The following is a 26,486-nucleotide window of genomic DNA, read 5'->3' as shown; positions in this document are numbered from 1 at the left end:
ACTGCTAGGTGGTGAGAGCATTTGTCTTCTGGTGCTGTTCTGGCAGCTACTGTCTGCAATTAAGAAGTTGCCTTTCAGTATATTTATTTAGGCCGTCTGCATCGCATACACTAGGTTGTTTGATATATAAAACTTGCCATACTGTACCATAAAGCACATTTAATTCATCCTCGCAACCATTACTTTCATACGCTTCATGTTTCCTCTTTGTTGCCATCCAACAAGATGCACTTGCACATACTATAGTTATAAAATCAAAGGCTTATTTCTAACAAATTTTTGAGCCAACATCCTTCGTTTATTGATGCTTGTATGAAGAAAATTCATGTATAAAATGGTAACGTATGAAATCAATGTAATGAAAATAGAGTGAGGTGGGGGGGGGGGGATAAGAAATATACAAGAACAAGCGAGAATAAATAAATGAAAGAATCTAATTCAGTAAAGGTCTACGTTGATCAACATCTGCATCATCTTCGTCATCTTCCTCTGCTGCACTTCTTCGAAGAGATGATGAAGAAGGACCGTTGTCAACATCATCTTGCTTCTTCCTTTGCACTCTACAGCAGAAACAGCAAAATACGTACACCAGTCCTTCCCAAACATGGGTCAACACCTGCTTAATATCTTGAAACAAACTGGCTCTTCCGTTGATGATCTTCTCTGGTCTTAATCTATGACGGCTATCAATGACAACTCGAATGCACGACTGGATCAAACAGGGTTAGTCTAATTAGCGAGAATACCAATACGGTAGGACTTACCACAACGGCACTCAAGACGCCCAAAGCTGTGCTTGCAGAAATCAAGAACATGATGATTTGTTGGTATTTCACAGCATTACTCACAGGAGCACCACCCAAAATTTGACCTGTCATCATACCAGGGATGGCAATCAAACCAATGACAGACATTTGGTTGATAGTTGGCAGCATGGAGAGTCGAACGGCCTCAATGGCAATGGACTGACCCGCTTCCCAACGGCTTGCACCGAAAGCAAGGTATGTTTCAATTTGCTCTTTGCGAGTGCCCACACTGGACAAACAGCTGCTCAGGGCAACAGCCATACCACTCATAGCATTACCCAATAGCATACCCATGGTTGGAATGAAAATCTCAGGGATCCAAAACGGTGTTTGCTTCATGGCAAAACGAGTGCCTACAATACCAACGACTAAGGTGGCAACGCCTGATGAAAGCAAGACTGAAATAAACTTTGTGTTGCATGATGGTCAATATACAGAGATCAAGTAGGTCTGAAACGAGCGAAAACGTCTTACCATGCCCTTATATGTTTGTTTGGATTTGTTGTATACTGTTTCATAGGCTCCAAGGAAGATTAACACAACTAGCAGAAGAGACCGTGAGTTTCATGTATACAGCAGTGATTTCCATCTAGTGAATGTTACATGTCATGAGCATCACAAGTGCTGGGTGTCTTGTTTTGAACACATCTTCCAAGATGAAGCCCTATCATTTCGACGTCAATATCAAGCATTGCAACAACCTCCACCGCCCCGCTTACCATCAACGTTAGTTGAACCAAACAGCGAACAGCAGCAATGATCAGTGTCTTTTCCAATTGCAAGCCCAGTATAAGCGAGATGAAACCTAATCATCATGCCGAGAATAAACATCAAGCTTATCATTGTCATGTAATTCATGTAAAACAAACCATTGATGAGGATAAATGATGAAGCAATAGCTACATTTACCCAGGTGAGAGTGGGTGCTGGTTTATGCTCTGGTGAGTCCTCGGCCAACGTAGCTGTTAGGTTTGCTACAAAGCCAAGTACATCCGATGAATCCATAATGTTTGTAATGTGAAAGAAAGCAAAAGAAAAAGGAAACAGAAAAGCCTTGGTCAAATTTGAAAATGAAGATTGAGACAGACACACACACGCAGACAGAGAATCTCATTGGGTAGACTGAAAACTTTTTTTCTTTGGATTTGAATGTAATGATGCCTCTTTTTGTGTTTTTATTCTAATGTAGTCATTCAGCATACATTTTAGCACTTTCCTAGAGCATGAAAGGCTGCGTATTCATGGCAACCACGGTCATGAACATGCTGTTGTGAGAGACCGCCATTGTGGTGATGTACCAAGAGAGAAAGAGAGAGGCCTTTGCTATAGTTGATGAAGGGCGCTTGAATTTGACTTTTATTCAAGCATCCTGTGATTTATCTGATCTTGGAAAATCACCTATTATATATCGGGCTAGAGTGGCCTAGTAGATCCATCTTGCCTTCGCCAGTATTCTTCACTATGCCCTTTGGACCTGTTGGCATATAGCAAAGTGCTGCGATGGCAAACAGGCATCTAAATGCTGCACTATGATTCACATTTAAAATTAGTTGCCTGGATCCATCATGTCACTAGACGGTCGCAATGTGTAACAGGGGATCATGCAGTCAACAAAGCTTGTATGATCGTAGCTTCCTATTATAATATAATAAATGTTCAGTCCCTAGACACTTTTACAGCCCTAGTATAGAAACTGAGTTGCCTGGCATCTGTCAGACCTGGCTCATATATGATTAACTAGCCCCACCAGCCAAAATTAATTCAAACCCAGACTAATAATCTGCGTCCAGATTGGCTAAATCATGATAATTTTCGACTCGATTGAACTATTTTTGCAGGTTCGACTATGTAAATCATGATAATCACTCAATGCTTCTTTAAGCTTCCTTGGAGTACTTTTCAAGGCGCATCTAATGGTACAACGTAACGCAGATGTTTTGAATAAATGCATTGAGCAATTCACGAAAATATGAAAAAAGGTTCCTGGCCAAAAAGTTGAAATTTTACATATCAACGTTCCACAAAGATGATTTCAAGGGTTACGTTGAATCGATAGAAACATTTTGATTCAAGATATACCATAGTAAAAGTCTTTATTTTCAAGGTGAAAAACGCGATCGTTTGAATTTTTGATGAAAACCATGAGGGGTACCTCATGCTTTTTGGTCGATTTTTGACCATATTTTTTTGATTCCCAAAAAGTCGAGCAAAGTTGTCAGGAAGTTACTGCTACTCGAGTACAGTTGCTTGGCGTCATTCCTGTGGCCCAGAAGATGCTGTGTATCAAGATATTAGGGCTTGAAAGCTGTCGAATTTGGTTGTATTATATACATTTACTTGTCAACAGACGCGTTTTTGTTATGATATAAAGGTACAAAGACATTGTATGCATTAATCTAGATTCTGAGCATACTGCTGCATCCAAATATTCAGCTGGAAATATTGGGTTGAGTGGCACTGTTGTATCGCAGTATCACAGCACAATGGGACAGCTTATCAGTGAGATGATGGCGGTTGTAAGGCACGCTGGTCATATTAGATGCAATAAATAATCTGCATCTAGGACCCTTTATACTCCTATTTGAATAAAGGCAATGAACCCACTAGACAAGCAGCACATCTTAATGTATTTGCTACTGCTATAATAGCGATATTGAAGGTAGTGGTGGCCCTACTCACATTCTATCAGTGCCATACTAATTGATCACTGGTCGTCATGTCAGGCGCACTTGGCGTCAATCACAGCAGACCCCGTTGTTTTTTTTTGTTTATAAAGGATCATGTATTCATTCCAAAAAATGACTTTTTGCAAGTGATACAATACAAGAGAAGCACTGCAACGTCGTTGGAAAGCAATGCTTCCGTGTCGATTCAAAACGTACCTGGATGTTGAAGATGATCTTTTACCGATAGGCGTGATCGCATCAATACACGAAACGCTTCATTTACAGATTGCTATCTGCTCTATCAATCTAAAACCCAATTCACCATTGAACACGATCGTCGCGTGTAAAACATTCGAATCTCCCTTTCAGTCACGAATTTGCAATGCTAAACTCAAAACTGCAAATGGACAATACATTCTTTTTTCTTGCATTTATCCCTCTTTCGCTCTTCCTTATAGAAACTGTCAAAACCGCCATGAGTGAAATGGAGGCTGACGAAGACTTTTTCGAAGATGGCTTTAATGAACAAGATCTAGAGATGACTGTGGCCTTTGAAGAGCAATGGGTGTCTTCTCAAGCAGCTCCTTTATTTCCAGCCTTGGACGATGAACCCACTGACGCAGCCTTTCCAATCGCACCACTACCGCCACCATTGTCAGAACAAGCACCACCTTCATTACCAGTACCACCAGCACGACAGCAGTATCATCACCATCAGCAAAGACATTCTCAAGGGGAACCAGCAGTCGATGTACGGATCTATACCCACATACAGACAGAAATCAGCCTACTAACTAGATGATCTGTAGAGTGAATCTGCCAGAATCATTGCAGAACTAAAGCACAAATTATACATTAAAGAGCACGAGAAGAAAGATTTAGAGAAAAAGTTGCGAGATAGCCAAGACGTACTCAGGACAAAAGCAAGTATCGCTTGTCATTACATGTAAATAATACCATCAATCTCATACAGACATAATGTTTAGGAGTTAGAGCATCTCAATTTGAAGCGTCAAGTGCTATCGAAATCCACACAGCCATCATCCTCCACTCAAAACAGCAAACGGGTATTTCCTCAAGCCCCTCCTCGCCCCAAATCCAAGATCAGAAAGACTGTTATCACACCTTCTCAAAGCTTTAGATCACCCACAACATCATCTTTAGAGATTTCCAATGCAATGGAGTCCATTCACTTGTCATCTCAGCATCCAAGTCCTGCTATTCGTCAGCCCTCATCCATGCAATCACTTACAGCTTGTACACAGCAAAATACCCTTTCTATCAAATCAGAACCAATGGTTGTTTCCGAACTTAGAACTATCCCCCCCTCTGTGCTAAATAGTAGCGAAAGTCGATCTGCTTTACCGCCTAGACCTCCATCATTGTCAGTAGGCTGTTCCGATGCACCACAGCAGCAAATGTACATATCGAAAAATTCATACCATCTCGAAGCGAACGCAAGTAGTCTATCCTCTTCTAATTGGGATTTCTTATATTAACACAATGTATATTCTGTAGTTGAGTATGCTCAAATTGCTCTTTTGCGATGTGTTTAAGGAAACTCAGAAGAGCAAGTCTGAAAAGCTAACCATGATGCTGGTGCCCGAAAAAATTCCAGGATTCGCCCGTCTGTTCTGCTCAAAGCTCAAGCCTGCTGATAGTGCTTGCTCACCCAACGCCAAAGAGGTTTTGTCTTTGCTGGTGTCTGATATCCAAGATATTATCATACGATCCGAGAACCCTGACTTTACGATTCCTTCATTACTGACTCAATTCGGCCTATGTTTGCCCATCTGCATTGCAGAAAAGCTCCACGACATTCTCTACACCATTGTAAAAGTTATACAGAGATTAGCTACTTTTTTTGATACGGCTGCAGATCAGTTGACCAAGGAAATCAAGCGCAATCTGGCCAACTCAATTGTATACAACTTGATATCAGTTTTTGCACTATACAATTTCAAGAAACCACCATCCATGTACTACGTTGTAGAAGAACACTCAGAGACAATGCACGCCAGTTCCAGTGATATCATTCGTTTGGCTCAAAAGTATTCTACCATGCCTCGCGAGATTGCTGAAGCAATTGAATATGAAAAGACACCACCGCAAGCCCGAGATACAGTGCTTTGTGTATTGTCCGTTTTATCTACTGTGGGTGCTGGCTACACTAAATCGACGTAAGTTCGTCCATAGTTGATATTGCAAATGCTGGACTAAATGCTTTCAATTAGACTCGCGTTTCTCCTGACTGACATGGCATTCCTCAACTTGCTTTCTGTTAACACGCCGCTTGATATTCTTGACAAGGCATGTGCAGTGCTTGGATTGAGTATGGGAGACATGGATTTGATAGACCTAGAAATCACTGCTTGCGATAACAAGCCACTGTTTGTTGTCACTCAACTATGCGGGCTGTTACTTATCGAAGAGCCATCTGACTATCATCCACCTACAAGATCCAACAAGCAAAGTGATAAGAACTCCCCTTCACAATGGTACTCTGTGTGTAAGAGAGTATGCAATCTTCTCAAGTGGGTGGCTATGTTGAAGCTGCCTGACAGCATTGCTCTTCTCAACAAAAAGACCATTTTATCAGATATCATTGCTTTTTCAATGCGTTGTTGTGCATTTGACCCGAGCGATAAAAGAACAGATCATATTCGCAATCAGTAAGTTGGCATCTACTTGAACTTGGTCTTCATGTCATACTCACACAAAGGTTTTACAGCGAAGCACTGGTGCAGAGTGGTTGCCAAGCATTGCTGACTGTTGTCAAATCAGATGCAGATGCACAGTTGCTCGACGAAGACACGGTTACAAAGCTACGCAACTTGGTTATCTTTTATGTTGACAAAAATGACGACTGCCACCCTGCCAAAATCCCACTTTTGGGCATTGAAAAATGGCTGGATCATTTAGAAAAGTAAACGTCTTTAATTAAACAGTAAACGTGCCAATACGTTCACCCATTGTAACTACAGTTTCAATTGACTTTTTGGAGTTGGCTACGAGATCCTCGTCCCAAGCAACAGTATCTTTAGGAAACACAGCAATTACAGTGGATCCACCGTATTGAAAGTATCCCATCTCTTGACCCTTTTCCAGATCCTTGTCTTCCTTGGCATGTGTGTGCACGATGGATCCTACCAAAAGAGCACCGATGGAAACAACGGCAAATGAGAAACCATGATGGCTCTTCAGTGTAATAACGCTACGATGGTTTTCTGTGAATACGTTCAAATCTTGATTGACGGTACAAGGATTCACTGGATACATGATAGAGACTGTAAGTATGGTCTGCTTGCCCATCTTATACACATATCGCTATTCCATACCTGTGTAGTATGTGCCAACAATGGGTTTGATGGATTCAACCGTGCCCTTTGCTGGCGCATGGTATCGATGATAGTCCTGAGGTGCAAGACGGAAGATGGCCAACGAGCCGCCTTCCAGCTCTTCAGCCAATGCATCGTTCTGTAAAAGGTTGGATAATGTAAACGCTTTTCCCTTGATCCAGAACGTAGTAGCAGCATCAACTGAATTAAAGACAGTCAGGCGGCTATCGGCTGCTGCAACAAGAATATTCTATCCTGAAATGAGCACTCATAAGCATGTATATACCCTACTCCATCTTACTTGGTCGTCGGCTTCAGCAATAGGTCTTTTCGATGGCAAAATGGCTCTGGTAAAAAAGTCGTTGAAGCTCTTGTATTCATTTATATCAGAAACAACATAATTATTCATTTCAATGTTGTAGTGTTGTACAAAACTAGGTATTTGTTTCACCGATTCAGGTTGGGTAAAGTATTGTCCCTGTCGAACTGTTTCTTTGAGGAAAAGATCATGCATTACGTTGGAATTGTCCACTACACACATGGGATGAGTATCTGCGATGTCTCATCAAAGAGGGCGTACACACCTTTGCCTCGATAGTAACCACCAAAAAGTAGATGCATGCCAATACGAGTGTAGATTGGCATTTCCTCATACTGTAATTCGCCTGTCTGTAACATGTTGTCAGGTTAAAACACGCCCCTTTGATCTTGCGCAAATAGCCTATTTACCGAACGAATGATCACAAAGTTTCCAAATTTCTTTTCAATGGCCGTTCTAAACCCTTCAGGAACCAGATGAGTGTGAAGCCAACCACCCAACTTTCTACGATGCCATTTTGAAGGAATCTTGGAAGATGGAGCATGAATACCCGTGTCTTCTTATATATATATATATATATATATATATATATATATATACAACATGTTAAAATAAGTCCTATGTTTGTGTACATTCTTCATCTTTACCTGTGATGCAAGCATCAGGCTTTGTGCTCTGATCTATGACAAAAGTAAAAGACTACATATCGTCATGTTAATATCCATTTTACAACATCTTGTGTCCTCTTACTCTCATTAAAGCATCTTGATCCTTATTTTCAATGTACTCTTCAAGTTCAGGCTTGTAAGGTTCTGCAATTTCTTTTTGGTTGGTCTGACCCAACAATACAGCTTCATCCATTGCTATATATATTTTTTTTCTTGTATTCAATGATTAAAAGAGGTGAAAAGAAATAAAAGAAAAAAAGAAACCAGCCAAGAAAGAGGCAAATAAATAGATGTAAGGATGATGAGAGAATGTAGTACCAACTAACCTTAAAATAAATAAATGACCAAATTTAGGTAATTTAAACGGTCGAGTTGTTGATTTGGAAGTCTACTTATTGCACATGACGATTGAATAGCGGCATATTTAAATAGCTGACCTCACTGTATCTGCAGCTAAAAAGTGTCAAAAAGCGCATTTTTTGTGATGGAAACAGTCAGCGCTACATCTAAATTGACTTTGGGTAATCGTCAAATGGTATATCAATCATATTTGTGCATCAGGCATCACTCTGCAAGCCTTCATGATATGCTGCGCTGCTTTGAGCAGTCGTTTACGGAGTTTAAAACCGATAGTGCAGGTTTGCTGAAAATTGTTGAAAAATCAATTTTAGAGAAAAAAAAAAAAATTAACAGTCGAAGGATTTTTTCTCTCATTTTATATAGTAAATACCACTTTTACAGAGACAAATCTACCATGAAATTAACTGCTCTATATGCTGCAATTTTTAGATTGAGATTTTGTCGATTCTAACAGGAGATAAGTTAAGGAGACCTGATTTTCAAACATCCAGTCAAAACGCAGAAAAATTGATACAAAACACTTTGGTTTATATTTTCAGATGAATGAGCAAGTCTTTGTGATTCTTTTAAGCTTATATGTATTATAGTAAAAAGTACCAATTTAAACGTGAAAATGGCAATTCTGCTTCAATTGACATTTGTGCCATATGGATGCACGTCCAAAATCAACAAAAATTGAGCATCTGGGGAGATTCGTGTTTTTGCATTAGTAAGATTATGCAGAACAAGAGCTATCGATTGATATGCATTTCAGTACTCAAATCAGTCTGAAAGCTACAAAACGCGCGATTCAAAGTGCTAATTCTCCTAATGTGGCACCTTTGTGTTGTACAGTGATGTATGATATCAACGTATACCAATGATGCCATAATTGCGATGGCCTAGGAGGAAGAACGGATAGGCTTTATGCTAATAAAGTTAACACGGAGCTTCATCTTTTTGCAGATGAATGACGAAGGAATTAGACAAGAGAGACATGTTGTGTATACGCAATGAGATGTGAATTACCAATGATTTGGCTTGTTTATTTAGCATTGCAATTTTTGCACGGATGATGTTTACATATTAAATACATGTCTGGATTAGATATCCTTTTTGTTTTCCTGTTCTTGTTCAACAGGTTCGAGTCGGGTAACATGATCCTCGATGGGAGTGGTGTCGATTTCCTTGCTTGCCTTTCTGATAGCGGGATCCTTGGAGACCTTTGGCGAATAGCAGATATTGAGTACATGCACGCTTGTTTTACGCAATTCAACACTTACAGATCCTTCAAGTTCAATGAATTGGTCCTCTAGTCTAATATAATCCATGGCCATGGTCTTGATTTTGTTCAAAATGCTGTGCGTATGTCATTAGTATACGGTCCTTTCTATTGGTAACCAAGAAACTTACAGTAATAACAAGATGGTGAATCCAGTGAGATACAAATTTCTTTGAGCGTAAAACTTCTTTGCAGCTTGGCCCACTTGAGCTCTAAAGTCAGAGTTACCTGCAGCTGGAATACCACCGTTCTCGTCTTCACTGTTCACTACTTCGTAGAAAGCGCGGAGGGTGTTGACGGAATCTAGGGTGTTGTTAGCATGAACCCCATTTACGTAATACCGGTTTCTTTGAAAATTTACCAAGGAAGAGTACAAAGATGAATCTATGGTAGAATGTCAATGCTATTGTACTGAGAATGTTACATGCTATACTACTTACACAAAGACAATCTTCATGATATATTGAGCATGTGCAATCTAATTGACACGATGAGCATGTGTATACGCGCGTGGATCCCACTCAACACCACTAAACTCGTATATACTTACAGTAGGTGAGGTAGCTAACCAACGGAACACTGGTTTTTGCCAGCGGGTTGGGATAGGCAACTAGCATATCAATGAATACCTTGATTTACAACACGGTGATATAATCCTAGCTTACCAAGAATAAGAAAAAGAGAAGAATCTAAAGAAACATGGGATCAATCACCATGCCATAGCGCATTGCTACCAATACTTACCTCAAATGTCAAGATACCAAATACGATGCCGTAATAGAGAGCCATTTTTTTAAAGTATATATATATATATATTGATAAAAAAAAAAAGAGAAACAGAAAGCGATCATGCAAAACTGGTTTGCGTTTTATAGTGAATTATAAAACCCCAGTACGTCATTCTGAGGCCATATCCTACCTAAAAGAAGGCAAAAAGTGCATGGCAGTTGTGTACACAACACAGATGCTTCGAATGTGGGTGTAGTAGAGATTAAGATTTATGATCCGCCAGATGGATAGTTCCTATTTCCAAATCGTTCCTTTCTCTCCACCATTTTCTTTGAATGCAAGTGTGGCTCAGTGAGATCTGTAGAGAGCGACAATGATTAAGCTTGTTACACACCGAAATCATCGCTCCATCCTGGATGTTGAGCCCTGTTATTGTGACTCGAACAGGATGGCAGATGCACCGAGATGGACACACACTGCATCTAAATATGCTAATCACCCCTTCATTTCAATTCTCTTTGCTTTCAGATAGTAGCATCCGTCGACATTCCTTTCTGCTTTCCATCTCTCCAGTTACTCGTATCATTCTCTTTTTGGACTGTACCCATTGAAAGACAGAAAGTGAAAAAAAAAAAAAAAAAAATACAGTTGTACAAGAAGAGAAGGAAATTTTTCTTTTTCTCCTTTTTTTCTCTGTATATAATTAGTAACTCTTTCTTCTTTTTTCAATCTCTCTCTTTTTCCACTCAACCCTCTTGAAGCACACACACACACACATACACACACATACACACAACATGGCACAGCGAAATCGGAGCGTACTGTCTGGTAAAAAGACACAAAGTAAGCACGGCTATGTGGAAAGGTTCTTTCGAGTGACCCCAACAAGGAATGCCGTTTTCATCACTAAACTGTATTCGTAAGTAACACATCACATATGTCGAATGAGATCAGTCATCTGAACGATATCCTCATTTCTGGTCTACACAGCATGGTGGACGATGATGAAACCAAGGACCTCATTACTTGGACAGGCGCTGGGGACCAGTTTACCGTCTTCAACAATGTTGATTTTTCACGAAATGTATTGCCGCGTTATTTCAAGCACTGCAACTGGTCCAGCTTTGTACGTCAATTGAACAGTAAGTGTTTGTGAACCCTGTTATTTGCAAACGGGTGGCTTAATACAGACGACAGTGTATGACTTTCACAAAGTCAATGAGCAAAACGACGATGACAACTTCAATGTCAACAACAACAGTGACAGCAACAGTAGTGGCCTTGAAAACGATAACATGGTTCAGAGATGGGACTTTAAGCATCCTTGGTTCACAAAAGCTGGATATGACAGACTACATAAGATACGCAGAAAGCCGCCAAGAAACAGACTGATACCTCAGATGAGATATTCTAATGCAATGGAGCTGATAGATGATGGTCCTGAGCTGGTGTCAGATAGTGCACCGAGCACGTCCACACCATCTCCGTACACACCCAGCCAGTTTGCAGCGGCATCCTCCTCCAGCTCAGCGTCTACGTCTATGGAAGCTGACAGTGTCCAGTATCTCGTTACCCAGTTGCATGACACGACCAAGAACTTTGAATCAAAATTGGACTACACTTGCAATGAAATTTTGTATTTACGATCTGTGGTTGACAGTCAACAGATGGTATGTTTGAAATTTCAATTTGATTTGAAAGAAGCTCATGATAAGGGTGTAGGTATTGAATGAACTGTACAATTCAGTCGAGTACCTAAAGTCAAGACAGATGCAAAAGGAGGCCGATGGTGGTTTCAACAATGCTAGCAGCAGCAACCATATGAATGGCGAGGGGGCTAGAAAGCCCAGGAAGATTCATGAGTGTATGTTTGTCTATTTCTATGGGATGAAATGTGTATTGACCAGTTCATTTGATAGTGCTTGGGATCAATCATGAAGCACAACGTTTGCCGCAGCTTCAACAACAGCAGCAGGCCCAACAGCATCAGGCCCAGCAGCACCAGATTCAGCAGCAACAACCACAACAACCACAACAACCACAACAACCACAACATCAGGAACCATACGCCAGACACAATAACAGCCGCTTTGCTCGCCCATCTCATAATCACCTTGAAGATAACAAAGACGATGATTATAACGAATACGATGATTATGATGATAGGCCGCACGGTAGGCACAAAAGACGTTCACTGATTGAAAAATAGGCTGCTTTAAAGATTACGAGGCTTCCGAAAAAGCTCTCTTCATTTATTGATAGAGTGTCTTTTGCGGCTTTTAATCTTTAAAACGGCTTGTTGACGGGGGATAAGGAATAATAAAACAACGCTGACACGGAATAATCGAGATTTTTCTCTCGCAACAAGAAGAATCGTTCACCCACACACACTTTCGGCTATATGGTGCAACGCTCTCCCGGCATCAGACATAAGGAATGCAAGGAGAGTTCAACAACTGCAAATGTGCAGATCTAGGATCGAACTGGTAAAGAAACCCCCCCCCCCCCTTTTGGTAGACTCGTTTAGGAGCACCGCAGTTACACAGTTGATTTTGAAGGAAGAACACACACACACGTTGATTTCTATTTGTAGGAATTTAGCGCACAACCCAAATTCATGTGCAAAATACCCTTCTTTTTTCTTGCCTTTCTTTCTTACTTACACTCTCTCCACACACACACACACACACACACACACACACTCGCAAATAAAACTACCATCATGTTTGAATTCATATCTACGCTTTTCAATGGAAATGCAGATCCAAATGATCCTACAAAGCAGCGTGGTAAATTATACATTGTGTCATTGTTGATGCTTGGATGGTATCTAAAGTGATGTAATAGTCTATGTCAATGTGTATGATATGGTAGATACGATGTGTGTGCTCTGATAACATGCATGTACAATGCTGACACTCGAGATTAGATACAACCAAACTACATTACACAGTTTGGCTATTATGCACTGGGTGTGGGTACGATCATTTCACTGTTGTCACTTGTACAAAACTAAATGCCTGCTACAGGAGTGTTTCATTCGGGTGTAGAGATAGGAGGCAAGGAATATTGCTTTGGTGGCCATGAAATTCCCAATGTCACTGGCGTGTTTGTGATTGAGCCGAGGATCGGCATACCAGAACTAACGCTCAAGTAATGCACCATAGGCCATCATCATGTAAAAGGGGACTCAAATGACTAAACGTGCTTTGTAGACAAACATTCGATATGGGCACAACAAGTCTAACAGAAAAGGAAATTGAAGATCTATTACTGCAACTGTCAGACGAATTCACTGGACCGTCCTACAACCTACTATCGAGAAACTGCAATCATTTTACAGAGGAGTTTGTCTTTAAACTGACTCAAAAGACAATGCCTGCGTGGATCAATCGAGCAGCGAAATTGGGCAATATGTTTCCCTGCGTAGTGCCTTGGGAATGGATTCAGCCTCCTGAATTGGCAGAGGAAGCAGAGGAAGAGGTAGCAGAAGAAGAAGAAGAAGAGGAGGAGGGTGACGAAGATAGACATGTGCAGTCGAGAAGATCATCCACCATATCATTGCTGTCAAGTAGACGGACAAGATCCAGCTATACTTATAATAGTGCACAGCATGACGGAAGAAATGGTAGTCAGGAAAGGCTCATTTTGAGCGGCAACCATGGTGGCATCTACCACCCTCCCATTACCAAATTTCAGGGGATTATTTATGGGGATCAACAAGATGTACCTTCTTCATCATCAACAACATGACTTATCAAATAAACACAAAACGGCTTTATTTCTTTCTTCTTGCCAATGTTTGGGGCCCAACATAGGCTGCATCCTGCAGATAAGCAGGATCCATATCTGATCTTTTAAGACATGTCAAGCACACCTTGATGTTTGCTCTACCTACGACCGCTTCCAATCGCTTTGGCAATGGTCTGACAGTGAGTTCTACCATGGGGTAACAGGGCACATGGATAGTGGACGATGATGGCTGTGTTGTTGGTGAAGACGATGAGGCAGAATTCACCACGTCTTCATCTGCAAAAGTAGAGATGGGTGATGTGGAATAGACAAACTCGCTTGATTTGGATCCTTTAGGTGGTCTTCCTCGTCTTGGCAGGGATTGAAGTGATGTGGCAGAGGATACATCATCGCTGGGCAGGACACCGTGTGTTGATAAAATGTATTTTTCTTGTCGATACAAACTGTGCTTGGGATGCTCGCATTGCCCTAATCGAGTGTTGGATTTGGAGACTTTCTTCCTGATGACTTTCCTATCCTTGGCTTGCCTATTCATGGTGTCTTTGGATCCGCTTTCCTCTGCTTCTTCTGTGGTCGCCTCAGCTTCTTTTGGTTGATTGCTATCAGGTGCGAAGAACGTGGAAGGGCCCCGTGGTGATGCTCTGACGGGTTGCTCATTGGTGGACAAGGAAACCAGAAATGCCATAAACTGAGGATCATTCATCGGATCGACTTGATCTCGGGCAGAACTGTTGCTGTTGATTGAGGCATGATCCATTGGATACGCATCCATCAAACTACTCTCTACAGATAGGCAGTGATGTTAGTAGATGTTGCGACTTCTTTGTATATAGGAGCAATACCACTGGTAAAACTCAAGATGTCGCTATAAAATTCTTGGTATTGTGGTGACATTTGTTTGAAAAAGAGATCCTTGCTATTGTTTGATAATGGAATATCTATGCTTGTTGATGGATGCCCATAACGACATTCGGGATGCTTCTTCTCCTCTTCTGCTTTATTGGACTCTTGCACGCTCTGATATATATTGGACATGTCAACAGAGGATTGTTTGCTTTTAAAAGTGAGAATGTAGCTCTTTTATAGTCGCTGAATGGAGATGAAGTGATGGAAAATCAGGTGAAAGTGTTTACATCGCCATTTGTCAAGACATTTTGCCAACTCTCTCTCTCTCTCTCTCTTCTGCTTTGCTCCGTAATCGAAAAATTCAATCAAGAATCAAGTTGATAGCAAGATCCAATACTACACAAAGTGTGGCATTTCATGATGAGTTCACAGTGATTAAATCCATGAATAAAAAGGGTGACAGAAATCCATCAATGGAAAAGATGCTACACACCCAATGAACGCTATATATATATATAATTCTTTGAAGACAAAACGTCAATGATCAAGAGGCAACCAACGCCTCCTTATTTTATTGGCTGTCTGTCCATTGATTGCATATATCATTTCACAGGTTTAAAAGAGGAATTGGATGATTACTTGATGGCATCATTATATATATATATATATATATATGCAGATACATTGATGGGTAAGTTAACCTAGAATTAATGAATTTCTTTTGGGCTTGATCACAAAGTGTATCTTGTCAGAACCAGCTATATAGTAACTGAACCATTCATGCAGCAGATTCCAATATATAAGTGCAAATAGCGAGAGGTCAATGCGCTCCGTTTTGCGCAACATATTAATTAGTCAGAATCGAGTAAAATCAGGTTTATTGGGTCATAGTGTGCGTTTATTATTATAATTCAAATCAAAATACAAATCAAAGGCGCTAATTTACCACATGGTACACTTGTTCTGTGGGTTCATTGGGCTACCAGCAGGACAATTGAATGCCTTTGCAAATTCAGCACTATTTTGCACAATGCCATTGACGCGAGCAGTGGTGGGTGAATGTACATCTACGTAAATCTACAATACAAGCATAGTTAGAACCTATTCCATCACGGATCACACTATCATCATCAGCTTACTGATTGTTGAGCAATTTCGTCTCTTTGCTTGCTGCACCAAGAACGGCCCAGATTGACGAAAAATAGAGCCTCAGGTGACAATTTCTCCAATCCTGGTAATGCCTGCTCTTGTTTAGCAAGTTTCTTGTAGGCAGTCAGCGCAATAGATGCGCCACCATTGTCAGCCAAGTTTTCACTCAGAGTCAACAAGCCATTAACATAAAGAGTTGAGTTATTGGGTCCAGAAACAGTGAATTTAGAGTATTGATCAATAAAGCATTTCGTCTTTTCTTCAAATTGGGCAGCAGTGGCATTTGTCCACCAATCAGTCAATATACCTTTGCCATCGTATTTTCTGCCAATGCTATCAAAAGCATGCTAAGCATATATTTGAGTGAATTTACAAATGCAGAGCACGAGAATGTAATAACTTACAGTGATTTCGTGGCCAGCAACCATACCAATGCCACCATAGTTCAAGTATTCCGGCTGTGTAGTGTTGTAGAGTGGGTTAACTAAGACGCCTGCCAACAGGGCTATTTGGTTGCTGTTGGGAGAATAATAGGCATTCACGGTTTGAGGAGACATGAGCCATTCATCATGGTCGACGGGTTGTCCAGCCTTCTCCCAGAGCTTTCTTGTGTACCAAGTGGTGAGGATGTCTTCCGTATCGTAGAAGCTAGTTTCATTGATGTAAATTCCATCATTGTACTCTTTGATAGCATTGGGCTGTCTCAAATCAGGAGACACAATACTGTAAGCAACCTGGTGCTTAATCAAATTCACCTACATAGACTAGTGAGTTTGACAGTTGCAACAGCACATTGACCTATACACACTTTTTCAATAGCTTTGGCTCTAGTTTGATTATCAAGCCAGTCAATTTCAGTCAAACGATCCAGCCAGGTTTCATGAATGTTGGTCAAAAAGGTTTCCACCTTTTTACGCTCTGCTTCACCGCCAAATTTTTTGAGAACATAGAGTCTGGCCATGGAATTCGAGATGGCATTACTGACATAGTTGGTGCAAGTTTCCCAACGAGGACGCTCTGCTGTTGTACCACTGGAAATCTCACCCTCCATCTTTCGAGAGGCTTCACGCGATGTGCTGTCCAAGGCGTAAATTTTTTTAGTGACAAATGTGATGATACAGTATTCTTGCAGGGTCCTTTCAGTGACATTGCCGCTAGAGAGTAACTCATTGAGCCTTTCAAAGTAGGGCGTGGCTCGAATGACAACACTGTCGGGTGGTTGAACGCTGCTGGGAACGAGAGCTGCGATGAGAGAAGTCCAGTCAATATATGAGTTGTTTGCTTGGAAATCAGACACTTTGATAGGATTATACAGCTTGACAGGATCACGCATTTCCTCGCCCTTAAGGGATATGTTGGCCAATTTAGTCTCAAAGTCAATGAATCTATCCACAGCAGCTGCAATTTTCTCGCTGGACCATCTTGTAAAGTTGGACTTTTTGCTTTCCGTATCACGCAACTTGGCATCCTCCGTGTGATTGGAATAGGTGCCAATAGTCTTTGTCAGAATATCGTTCAAACCAGTCTTGTATTTGGCCAATGTCTCTGGGACTTCGTAGTACTCCTTTGAGGGCAATCCAAGCGAGACTTGATCCACCAGAATGGCATTGATGTTTGGAAGTTTGTCGTCAGGGTTGATGTAAAATACATTGAGTGCAGCGATGGAAAGCTGATTCAGTTTAGCCAATGTTTGGCTGAGCAATGGTGTAGTCTTGTTGGAAAAAATTTGCATATCATTCTCGACCGGGAACAGCACATTTTCTAAATTAGCAACATCCTGATAAATGGGAGTAGGCCCTAACGAATCGATGCGGTTCTCATTCAAACACACTTTATAGTATTTCTGCATGGTATCGAAGTTTTCCTTGTCAGCATCTTGCTGATCTTGTGTGTGGAAGCCTTCATCTGAGCCAGCAAGATTGGCATACACGTCGTCGTATGTTCCCTCCAAGATGGATCGCATGATTTCTGTATTGACATCATTGGCTTTCTCCAATGCTCCTGTAGCTGTTTAAAGTAATGAGTATACCAACATGTATCCGTCGCTGATGGGTAGACCTACAAACTTTGTCGTCAGGAATCGTGGTTTTTGCAAGCCAACTTCCACCTAGATTGAACAGATGTTAGCACACAATGATCCAGCAAACAGGAAACACTTACAAGTGTATTGGTAAAAGTCAGAGCATGGATCCACATTGAGGTCAAGATCACCAAGAATAGCATTAGCAAGTGTGGTACATGCTAGTGTGGAGCATGGTGTTGAATTGGTAGTACTACTGGTAAGGGAGTTTGTTGCCATTCTATCTTATCTTTTAATGTGTAAGAAAAAGATAAAAAGGGTATTGATGAGGAAATCTATAGAGGAAAATCCTGGTTTTTATACAAAAGCAGGAAAGCCTTGGCGAATAAAGTAGTTGCATAAAATTCGTTTCATTCTCTCTATTCTTTATAATAAGTTCAATGACTCAAACGTGAATCTCCCCCCCTAAAATAACTCGACATGCTATTATTCCCCGTATTTTACATGCCACTCCCTAAACGTTGCTTTTCATATCAAATGTCGTATCAAGACCCGGGTATAGGATGGTGTTTTCTTTGGCAATCATTTCATTGTCTTGATGGAATCACAGCAAACAAAATACAACAAAGCCCTGTTTGGATCACGGTACACTCAAACCTACAATATTTGTAGTTAGCTTGGGATAAACCTCTTTCTTTTCTGCAGATTCCTGCATACGTTACAAATAGCACCATGTGGCGATTTGCTTGGTATAAATAGAAACATTCAGGCTACCCTTTGGCTCCACTCGCTTTTATGCGTATAGTGTAAAATAGGTGAACGTGTTCATTGGCTGTGCCATTGGGATTCCATATGAATCAGAGCAAGTTCCGCCTTCATACGCCATGAATTGACGCATCATAATTTGTATCATGCGCATGCTATGCAAACCATCAAATAATAAATGCTAGCTCTCATATTATATCAATGGTTTTAAGGGCCATCATTGTCCTTCCAACTACTGCATTGGATGACGATTGCAAATCGCCGGTAGGCAAGTACATAAAAGCCCACATTACTATATCGCTTTATGGTATTTAGAGCATCAACATCTTTAGACCTTCTCCCATTCTTTATGAGCAAATTGCTGCTGATTTTTACAGCGAAGCAGGGCCTCAACCCTATATTGATTGGTATAAAAGTAAAAAGATCACCAAATAAGTATTTTCTACCATTTATGTACACATATTCTCGACATCATCATGAATTTTGTTACACGGAACTGCTTTAGATTCAAAAATGCGCACTTTGTTTAATAAACCTCAATTCCCATCGTTGCTCTAATCGTAGCATTCATGAGTAATGCTAATGAGCTACTAGGCATCTTAGAAAGATGAGATATTTACTGCCGATACGAATGTTTTATACAAGGCTCAAGTAGGCAAAATGACACACAATGCTTCAATAAGACATAACAGGTTATCGTCAGACAAGATATTGTAAATAAACTTGATTTTGATTCCCTATTGTACCATGCAAAGCCTCACATATTGATACTAAAAATCGTCGTGCTCCGTATTCATCAAATTAACTGCTGTCGCCATAATGTACGATAACATCTTTTGTGGACTCTAACAATATGTATATTATCCTTTGGATAATTGCTTGATTCTACTAGTAGCAACAAAGGTACGACTAGTTTAAAGGTTTTAGATATCCACGTTGGGAAAATCATTTAATACCCTCCCTAGATAATGCCACTTATGTACAAGTAGCAGATCCATTAATTAGCTATTAGAAGATGCTCTAGACAAAACCTGATTATATTTTATGTTTCGTTCTACTGTGCTAGATCCCCTCTTTTTAATACTATCATATAACTTCGTGATGTATTCTCTGTGTTAGAATATAACTACTGCTCACAAACGCGATTAATTACAGTAGAGAATAGCATTACTGTAATAGACGTATTGACCCTTCTATTAGTTACCACAGTAGCTCGTAAAGACTCTCGCTTTTAGTAACGCATTGCATTGTTGTCCACGAAAATCATATTGATAGTAATCAGCTATAGCATTTTATCGGCATTTTTTCTGCTTAGAATAACGAAATACAGACAGAGAAAATACAGTTAGAACTGACTATGTTTATTATGTTAATCCAAGCTTGAATGAGAGGCGATTGTACTATACACCTTGAACCAGTTAGCGAAAATTTGCTGTGTGAAAGCTCATCGACCACCAGTTAGGAACGAACAAAGATGAAGATCTAAAATCGAATGCTCTTCATAGTAGATTTGACAGAAGAGCATTTGTCAGAAATGGAATCTGCCTTCAGGGACAAAATATTATAGGCTACAACACTACTACAGGAACCAGGATATAGATTAGTCATTTGATGGCATCGCTCATGCCCCTTTGCAATGTCTCAATATAGACATCCCAATATACTACCCGTCGCTGCTTATGCTCAATCCTTATCGTATCTTAAGCAACGTATAATACGTTTGGCTCTCAGATATGAACTGTATCATAGACATTTTCATAGTAACCACTGTCCCCAGTCCATATTATTAGCTTGTACAGAATTGAAATGCGCATCGAATGGTACCACTCTTGATAGTTATCTACAGCTTCTATTCAGACAAGCCTGTTTATCGAAAACTATGAGAGTTTTCAAAAGAAAGCAAAAATTAAATCTGTACTAACTTGCCTATGGAAATAATCATTGTAAAAACTTGAAAACTACCTATCGTTTGAGACTTTATTCTCTTCTTTAGCGTATTTTTCATGGATTTACAGCACCCAATAGGTCAAACCCTGCCAATTTGCCGAAAAACGATCGCTCAAACGCTAATAACTTTTGGTACAGTAATGGTGTATATAGGTTTTCTGTTGTGTGTTAACCAACATTAGTCAATACACGCCCTGGATTTATTTTATAGAGTTATGCAACGTATAGACGCTTTTGTGCTATTATTACTGAAGAAAGACGTATTTTTGCCATGGTGCACTTCAGATTTGGCAGCTACAAAATCGATCTCTGAACGAAAACATCGCAGTACGTATCCGAGCAAGGTCTCATTTTGTAGAGCAAACACAAGGAGCAAAATTCAGTTGATAATAGAAATGAAGCCTGGTTGAATTGGCATGCGTAATTGTACTAATAATAGTGTCGAAACACTGGCTGTTTTCTTTATATTTACTTGTAGCGACTGAAAATCCATTCATACGGTGGTGTTTAGCAGCCCCTCAATGTAGGCATATAATTGCTCTGATATATAAATCTCCAACATCAACATGAGCCGTAAAAAACTAATTCCCTCCCTTTTGCTAAAATGCGCTGCAGAGCTGCTTCAAACCTTTGCCATACTACAACGAAGCAAGACATCACCAAGCCATTTTCAATTCATTATTTTGCAACACCTCATCTGCCAATCTATTACTCCCAATTGCTGGTAATTATCTGATTCTTATATATCTACCTCCTCATTACTCAAATTTTCTCTATTATTTCTTACCAACTACTACTCGTCCAATCTAAATTTCAATAATTAATTCTCCTCCTCCTCCATCCTTCTTTTCGCAAAATTTGGTTGTACCAACATGCTATTTTCAAAGATCTGACATAAATAATAGTCTAAAATTTGATTCTGGATGGCCCAAATCTCGAGAAAAAATACTTTTGTACGTGTGAGATCTTTAATATGACGTGAAAGATGGCAACCCATTACATTGGAACATGTTGGATACTAACCATTAACAACGTATGTTTGGCGGGGCATCTGGTATTATTAGGTTCTCCTGTTAATACTTAAGGTAGTAGTGTACCACTCTACCTTTATGACTTTCCTCCCCCCATATAATATCAAGTTTAAAGAACATCCCTCACATACCACCGTATAATGCATACTAGATCAAATGATTGCATCTTATTTTATAGCTTTAAATAAAGAAGGACTTCTATTGTATTCATTTGGTTAACCTTTTATTACAGACATAATATCATGATAAATAACAGACTAATAGGAAATCGGCTAGTTATAATCCTTTGATGCCTCAACCCCTGAGCCAATCAAATCGTTTGAAAACTCCGCTGACCTAAAAAAAATTTTGCGAGGGTTTCCCCCTGTTTTGATGTGAGGCAAAATTTTAAGCTCCGCAATATATAGCAATATAGCTGTAGCTATCATCAAATTTCCCCCAGGTGCTAGAGCATGCCTTACTTACACCACCTAGCTTTAAATTCAGGCATTGAGACCCTCAATCATCACTAAAGTAAGTAGCAATAACCAAGTGGAGGCAGCCTATCCACCTCCTAGCCTCGGACAGAGTGTTGTTGAGCTTCAGGGATAGGCACATCCACACAACGTAAAAAAAGGTATGCTTCAAAGAAACATAATAATAATAGAAAGAAGAAAAGAACATACTAATATAGGAGTATAGTAGTACGTAGGCAAAAAAGGGATACTCACACAATGTGAGTCAAAGAAAAGCATAAAAAATACAACATCAGAGACGTTAATAACAGCTCGTTGTTGTTGCAATAAAAATGCATACACGAGCAACATGCAGCATGGTAATAGTCGGATGTAAAGCAACACAACCAACAAAAGAAGAAGAAAAACGCAACAAAGTAAACATCATGATAAAATGCATTATCATGAGAAAGGAAGCAATAATACAATCGTTCAAAGAAGTCTTATATCATTGCAGCCAGAAGAAAGAAGATACTTACTACTTACCACCACCGTAGATAGACCAGAGTATACGCAATCACCGGATATAGACCAGAGAGCGAAAATGCACCATACACAGTAGATCAGGAAAGACCATATTAGCAGCAGCAACAGCAGCAACAGCAGCAACAGCAGCAACACCAGCAACACCAGCACCATAGAAAAACCAAAAAATGGACCACACCAGAGACCAGACAAAGACCAAAGAAGCAATCACCAGAGATAGACCAGAGGACAATCATGCACCGAAGACAGTAGACCAGGAAAGGCTACATTTGCAGCAGCAGCAGCAGCAGCAGCAGCAACATCAGCACCATAGAAAAAACCAAAGAACGAGCGACACCAGAGAAAGAGCATGCACCAAACACAGTAGATCAGGAAAAACCATATAGCAGCAGTAGTAGTAACACCAGTACCATAGACAAACCAAAGAACGAACGACACCAGCAGAGAATAGACAAAGACCAAAGAAGCAACCACCAGACATGATAAACCAAAGACGCAGACAGCAGAAATACCAGAGAAGTAATAGCAGCAGCATTCACTCAAACAAGCAAAAAATTATTAAAACCTAATAAACAAACTCAATTAGTATTAATTCTACGCCTTCCAGTGCTCGTTATCGAATGGTACCTACCATATTCCACTTCAAAGAAGCGGTATCAAGTTCTCCCAACAGTACAAGACAGAGTTATCGGAAGCTAGAGTGTTATTATCAATCAAACGATGTCCAAAACCACCATGGTTTGATACTAAAACGCGTTTTGCAAAAAGTGTAAAAAAAAAACTCAGGAATGGAAAAATGAGAGGGCACCCTATCCGACGTCACGACCAGTAAATTTAGTCTCAGCCTTGTACCGTAGCAGCCGTAATTGCGGCATTTTAATTTGAAATTGTGCAGTAGTATTTTCGTGTTCAAACTTGATTTGATCTCACATCCTTTAAATGTTTTTGCTAAATTTGACTATGAAAACTGTCTTTGTCACATCCAACTTTCTAATACATCTTTAGAGGACAAAAGAAGCCGCATCGAATGTCGCTGATTGCTTTCAGCTTTCAGACCAAAAATAATGAGCAATTTGCAAAATTATGAAAACAGGTTTTCTGTGAATATGTCAAAATTTAGTATATGAAAGTCTCACAGAAAGAGTTTCCAATGTTGCATTCCATCTCTACGATCAATTTGATCTCATATGTATCTTAGAGAAAGTCTTCGTTTTTGGATTGAAAAACGCGATCGTTTGATTTTCAAGAATTTTCCCTTGCTATTACTCATGAAAAAACGAAAATCTTCATGGATTTGCAATAACTTAAAGAATTTTGAGATAAAGCATCAGCAAGTAAAGCGCAACCAAGGGGAGCCGTTTGGTGCTACTCCAAGCGCCCAAAACGCTTTGCGGCATGAGCTATTTGTGTTTGAAAACGGTTAGATTTAGACAGAATTTGACCTATAAGTAAGGTGTTGTAGGTTGCATTGCCAAACCAGTAAGTAAATCACATTTCTACTTGATAATTTAAATATTCAGCATTGTACAAAGCACAAGTCTTACGTGATAGATGCTTTTATTGTAATTCTGAGGCATAAATCTTTCTGTTTGAAATGCGCTATTACTACAGTAATTTGAAGACTTGAACGTCAATGATATTATGCAAACTTGAATTTAAAAACTTGCTCGGATTGAACAAAACGCTCGTTAGGTCAGCAAGGCACTTTTGATGGTCTTCCACAACAGAAATACCATATCTATCCAGAAAGCCAGACTGAAAGTCTATCTACAATGTTAGACAACACTCATGATCCGCAAGGAGAAATGGCTGATAGTAGTACTAGACACGCTGAGTGGGTTTCAGCACAATATGGGGAACAAGCAACAAAATCATGTATCAAAATCGATTGAACAGAGATTCATAATACCTAGAAACTCTGCGATAAAAGAGTCGACATCTGGAAGCTGTACTGAAATCGAATTTACAAAGCTGCACTACCGAAAGGCAGATAATCCAAAATCAATCGCTCAAACGCTATTTTTGACTATAGTATAGTAACACATATAAGTTTTCTGTTGTACGTTAACCAACATTAGTCAATGTACGCCCTGGATATACTCCATAGACTTGAGCACCGTATGGATGCTTCTCTGCTATTGTTATTGAAGAAAGACGTATTTTTGCCATGATACACTTTAGATTTGGCAGCTAAGAAACCGATTTCTGAACAAAAGCATCGCAGTAGGTATCCAAACAAGGTCTCATTTTGTAGAGCAAACATACAAGAAAGAGCAAAGTTTAGTTGATAGAAAGGAAGCCTGATTGCATTAGAAGCTTTACTGTCAATAGTGCCGAAACACTGATTCTCTATTATTATTGTTATATCAAATGTTATAGCAAGGCCTCACACTAAAGGTTTTAGGCTATTCTTAGGTCCTTTGGTTAAATCATGCTAATCATGATTTACAAATCAATTGTTGGGTAGATAGTAAACCTATTTGTATTATAGTTCATCATTATGCTGTAAACCCTAGCATAATGAAAAGTATATAAATGCATCCTTGGGATGCATTCTCAATAAAAGTGTAATTCTTTGGCAGATTCAATTTTACATTGTATTTTGACATAACAATAATTTCCTTACGAGTGTCTATACTTTGGATTGCTCTCTACCTTTGCTTCGCTTCGGTGAAAATCAACCTGCGCAGCGGCAGCTCGCGCTACCGATTACCCTAGCGTATCTTATCAAAATACTATTACTTTTATGTTGACCCTCTACTTACACATGAAAATCCTTCATATTATCTGTGGACCTGATTCTTATGTGATGCTCTACACCCTTATACACGTAACTACTTCATACACGGACAAGTATCATACAGATATTATCCCTTTTTAGCCAAGAGTGTGCCTAATACAGCAAAATTTGAGTACATTTGAGCTGCGTTTTCTCGCGTTCAAAGCCGTTTTAGGTGGTCAGAATGGCATCAAAAGATTACTCTCATCCAACGCTTACTTCCTGACACCTTTGCTCAACTTTTTGGGGATCAAAAAAACATAACCGAAAATCGACCAAAAAGCAAGAGGTACCCCTCATGGTTTTCATCGAAAATCAAACGATCGCTTTTTTCACATTGATAACGAAGACTTTTGCTATAGTATATCTTGAATCAAAATGTTTCTATCGATCTAACGCAATCCCTAAAAACATTTTTTTGGGATTTTAATATGTAAAATTTTGAAATTTTGGCCAGAAACCTCTTTTCATATTTTCATAAATTCCTCAATAAGTTTATTTAAAACATTTATCTTACTTGGCACCATTGGATGCGCCTTGAAAAGCACTCCAAGAAAGTTTAGAGAGGCATTTTTTTTGTAGGGGAGACGAGCTCCAGTTTTTATTTTAAGTCCTTAAAATGCCATACTGAGGGAAAGAAAAGGCTGTTGGTGGACCCAATGTCTGCAATGATGGGGAATAAGAACTAAGTTGGGAAAGAAATCTACTATTAATCAGGTGCGACACCTAGAGCCAATACAATCATGCGAATCGTCAAAATACGGATACTGGATAAGAGCACAAAACACCAAACGAGGACATCAGTACTATGTCAAAATAATCACCAAAAATGCATTCACCGAGATTTGAACCAGGATCATTCAGATGGCATGTTGGATGCTTAGCCACTTCGCCCTACCACCACGGGCAGCTTAGAGAAGCATATGATGTTTATCATATTTTATGTAGTCGAATCTGAAAAAAAGCTAATCGAGTCGAAAATTATCAAGGTTTGGCCAATCTGTAACAGACTATTAGTCTGGATTTGGATTAATTTCGGCTGGTGGGGCTGGCTGGCAAACTCAGTGCC

The 26,486-nt window shown here is 39.8% G+C and overlaps 8 protein-coding genes across 8 annotated transcripts; 3 read left to right on the top strand and 5 right to left on the bottom strand.

The window, feature by feature from the left end:
• Window positions 1-433: 433 nt before the first annotated feature.
• Window positions 434-1,811, bottom strand: ATC70_012592 (uncharacterized protein; the record flags this gene model as incomplete). Its single annotated transcript, XM_064831763.1, has 6 exons — window positions 434-709; window positions 765-1,214; window positions 1,281-1,348; window positions 1,410-1,470; window positions 1,526-1,611; window positions 1,676-1,811. The coding sequence occupies 6 exons, from the start codon at window positions 1,809-1,811 to the stop codon at window positions 434-436; spliced, it is 1,077 nt and encodes a 358-aa protein (XP_064678043.1).
• Window positions 1,812-3,875: 2,064 nt separating this feature from the next.
• Window positions 3,876-6,402, top strand: ATC70_012591 (uncharacterized protein; the record flags this gene model as incomplete). The annotated part of the gene is made up of 6 exons (XM_064831762.1): window positions 3,876-4,223; window positions 4,282-4,395; window positions 4,459-4,929; window positions 4,991-5,652; window positions 5,707-6,144; window positions 6,204-6,402. The coding sequence occupies 6 exons, from the start codon at window positions 3,876-3,878 to the stop codon at window positions 6,400-6,402; spliced, it is 2,232 nt and encodes a 743-aa protein (XP_064678042.1).
• A 10-nt stretch (window positions 6,403-6,412) lies between these two features.
• ATC70_012590 (uncharacterized protein) lies at window positions 6,413-7,990 on the bottom strand (the record flags this gene model as incomplete). The annotated part of the gene is made up of 7 exons (XM_064831761.1): window positions 6,413-6,741; window positions 6,811-7,060; window positions 7,112-7,341; window positions 7,395-7,479; window positions 7,540-7,688; window positions 7,777-7,828; window positions 7,880-7,990. The coding sequence occupies 7 exons, from the start codon at window positions 7,988-7,990 to the stop codon at window positions 6,413-6,415; spliced, it is 1,206 nt and encodes a 401-aa protein (XP_064678041.1).
• Window positions 7,991-9,239: 1,249 nt separating this feature from the next.
• Window positions 9,240-10,207, bottom strand: ATC70_012589 (uncharacterized protein; the record flags this gene model as incomplete). The annotated part of the gene is made up of 8 exons (XM_064831760.1): window positions 9,240-9,359; window positions 9,420-9,495; window positions 9,550-9,721; window positions 9,780-9,802; window positions 9,859-9,896; window positions 9,969-10,028; window positions 10,084-10,107; window positions 10,163-10,207. 8 exons carry the CDS (start codon window positions 10,205-10,207, stop codon window positions 9,240-9,242), a joined length of 558 nt encoding a protein of 185 aa, XP_064678040.1.
• A 737-nt stretch (window positions 10,208-10,944) lies between these two features.
• CDC53 (ubiquitin ligase (cullin) of SCF) lies at window positions 10,945-12,356 on the top strand (the record flags this gene model as incomplete). The annotated part of the gene is made up of 5 exons (XM_064831759.1): window positions 10,945-11,066; window positions 11,138-11,289; window positions 11,345-11,817; window positions 11,870-12,011; window positions 12,067-12,356. 5 exons carry the CDS (start codon window positions 10,945-10,947, stop codon window positions 12,354-12,356), a joined length of 1,179 nt encoding a protein of 392 aa, XP_064678039.1.
• A 513-nt stretch (window positions 12,357-12,869) lies between these two features.
• ATC70_012587 (uncharacterized protein) lies at window positions 12,870-13,900 on the top strand (the record flags this gene model as incomplete). Its single annotated transcript, XM_064831758.1, has 5 exons — window positions 12,870-12,936; window positions 12,995-13,017; window positions 13,077-13,125; window positions 13,177-13,300; window positions 13,363-13,900. The coding sequence occupies 5 exons, from the start codon at window positions 12,870-12,872 to the stop codon at window positions 13,898-13,900; spliced, it is 801 nt and encodes a 266-aa protein (XP_064678038.1).
• A 25-nt stretch (window positions 13,901-13,925) lies between these two features.
• ATC70_012586 (uncharacterized protein) lies at window positions 13,926-14,935 on the bottom strand (the record flags this gene model as incomplete). Its single annotated transcript, XM_064831757.1, has 2 exons — window positions 13,926-14,683; window positions 14,743-14,935. 2 exons carry the CDS (start codon window positions 14,933-14,935, stop codon window positions 13,926-13,928), a joined length of 951 nt encoding a protein of 316 aa, XP_064678037.1.
• Window positions 14,936-15,688: 753 nt separating this feature from the next.
• On the bottom strand, window positions 15,689-18,194 carry ATC70_012585 (uncharacterized protein; the record flags this gene model as incomplete). Its single annotated transcript, XM_064831756.1, has 6 exons — window positions 15,689-15,823; window positions 15,886-16,242; window positions 16,300-16,650; window positions 16,704-17,902; window positions 17,958-18,002; window positions 18,056-18,194. The coding sequence occupies 6 exons, from the start codon at window positions 18,192-18,194 to the stop codon at window positions 15,689-15,691; spliced, it is 2,226 nt and encodes a 741-aa protein (XP_064678036.1).
• Between the last annotated feature and the right edge of the window lie 8,292 nt (window positions 18,195-26,486).

Source organism: Mucor velutinosus (assembly GCF_035048745.1).
Source record: "Mucor velutinosus strain NIH1002 chromosome Unknown tig00001569, whole genome shotgun sequence".
Lineage (NCBI taxonomy): Eukaryota > Fungi > Mucoromycota > Mucoromycetes > Mucorales > Mucoraceae > Mucor > Mucor velutinosus.
Note: the sequence above shows the minus strand (reverse complement) of the source record. Positions and strands in the feature narration are given on the sequence as shown.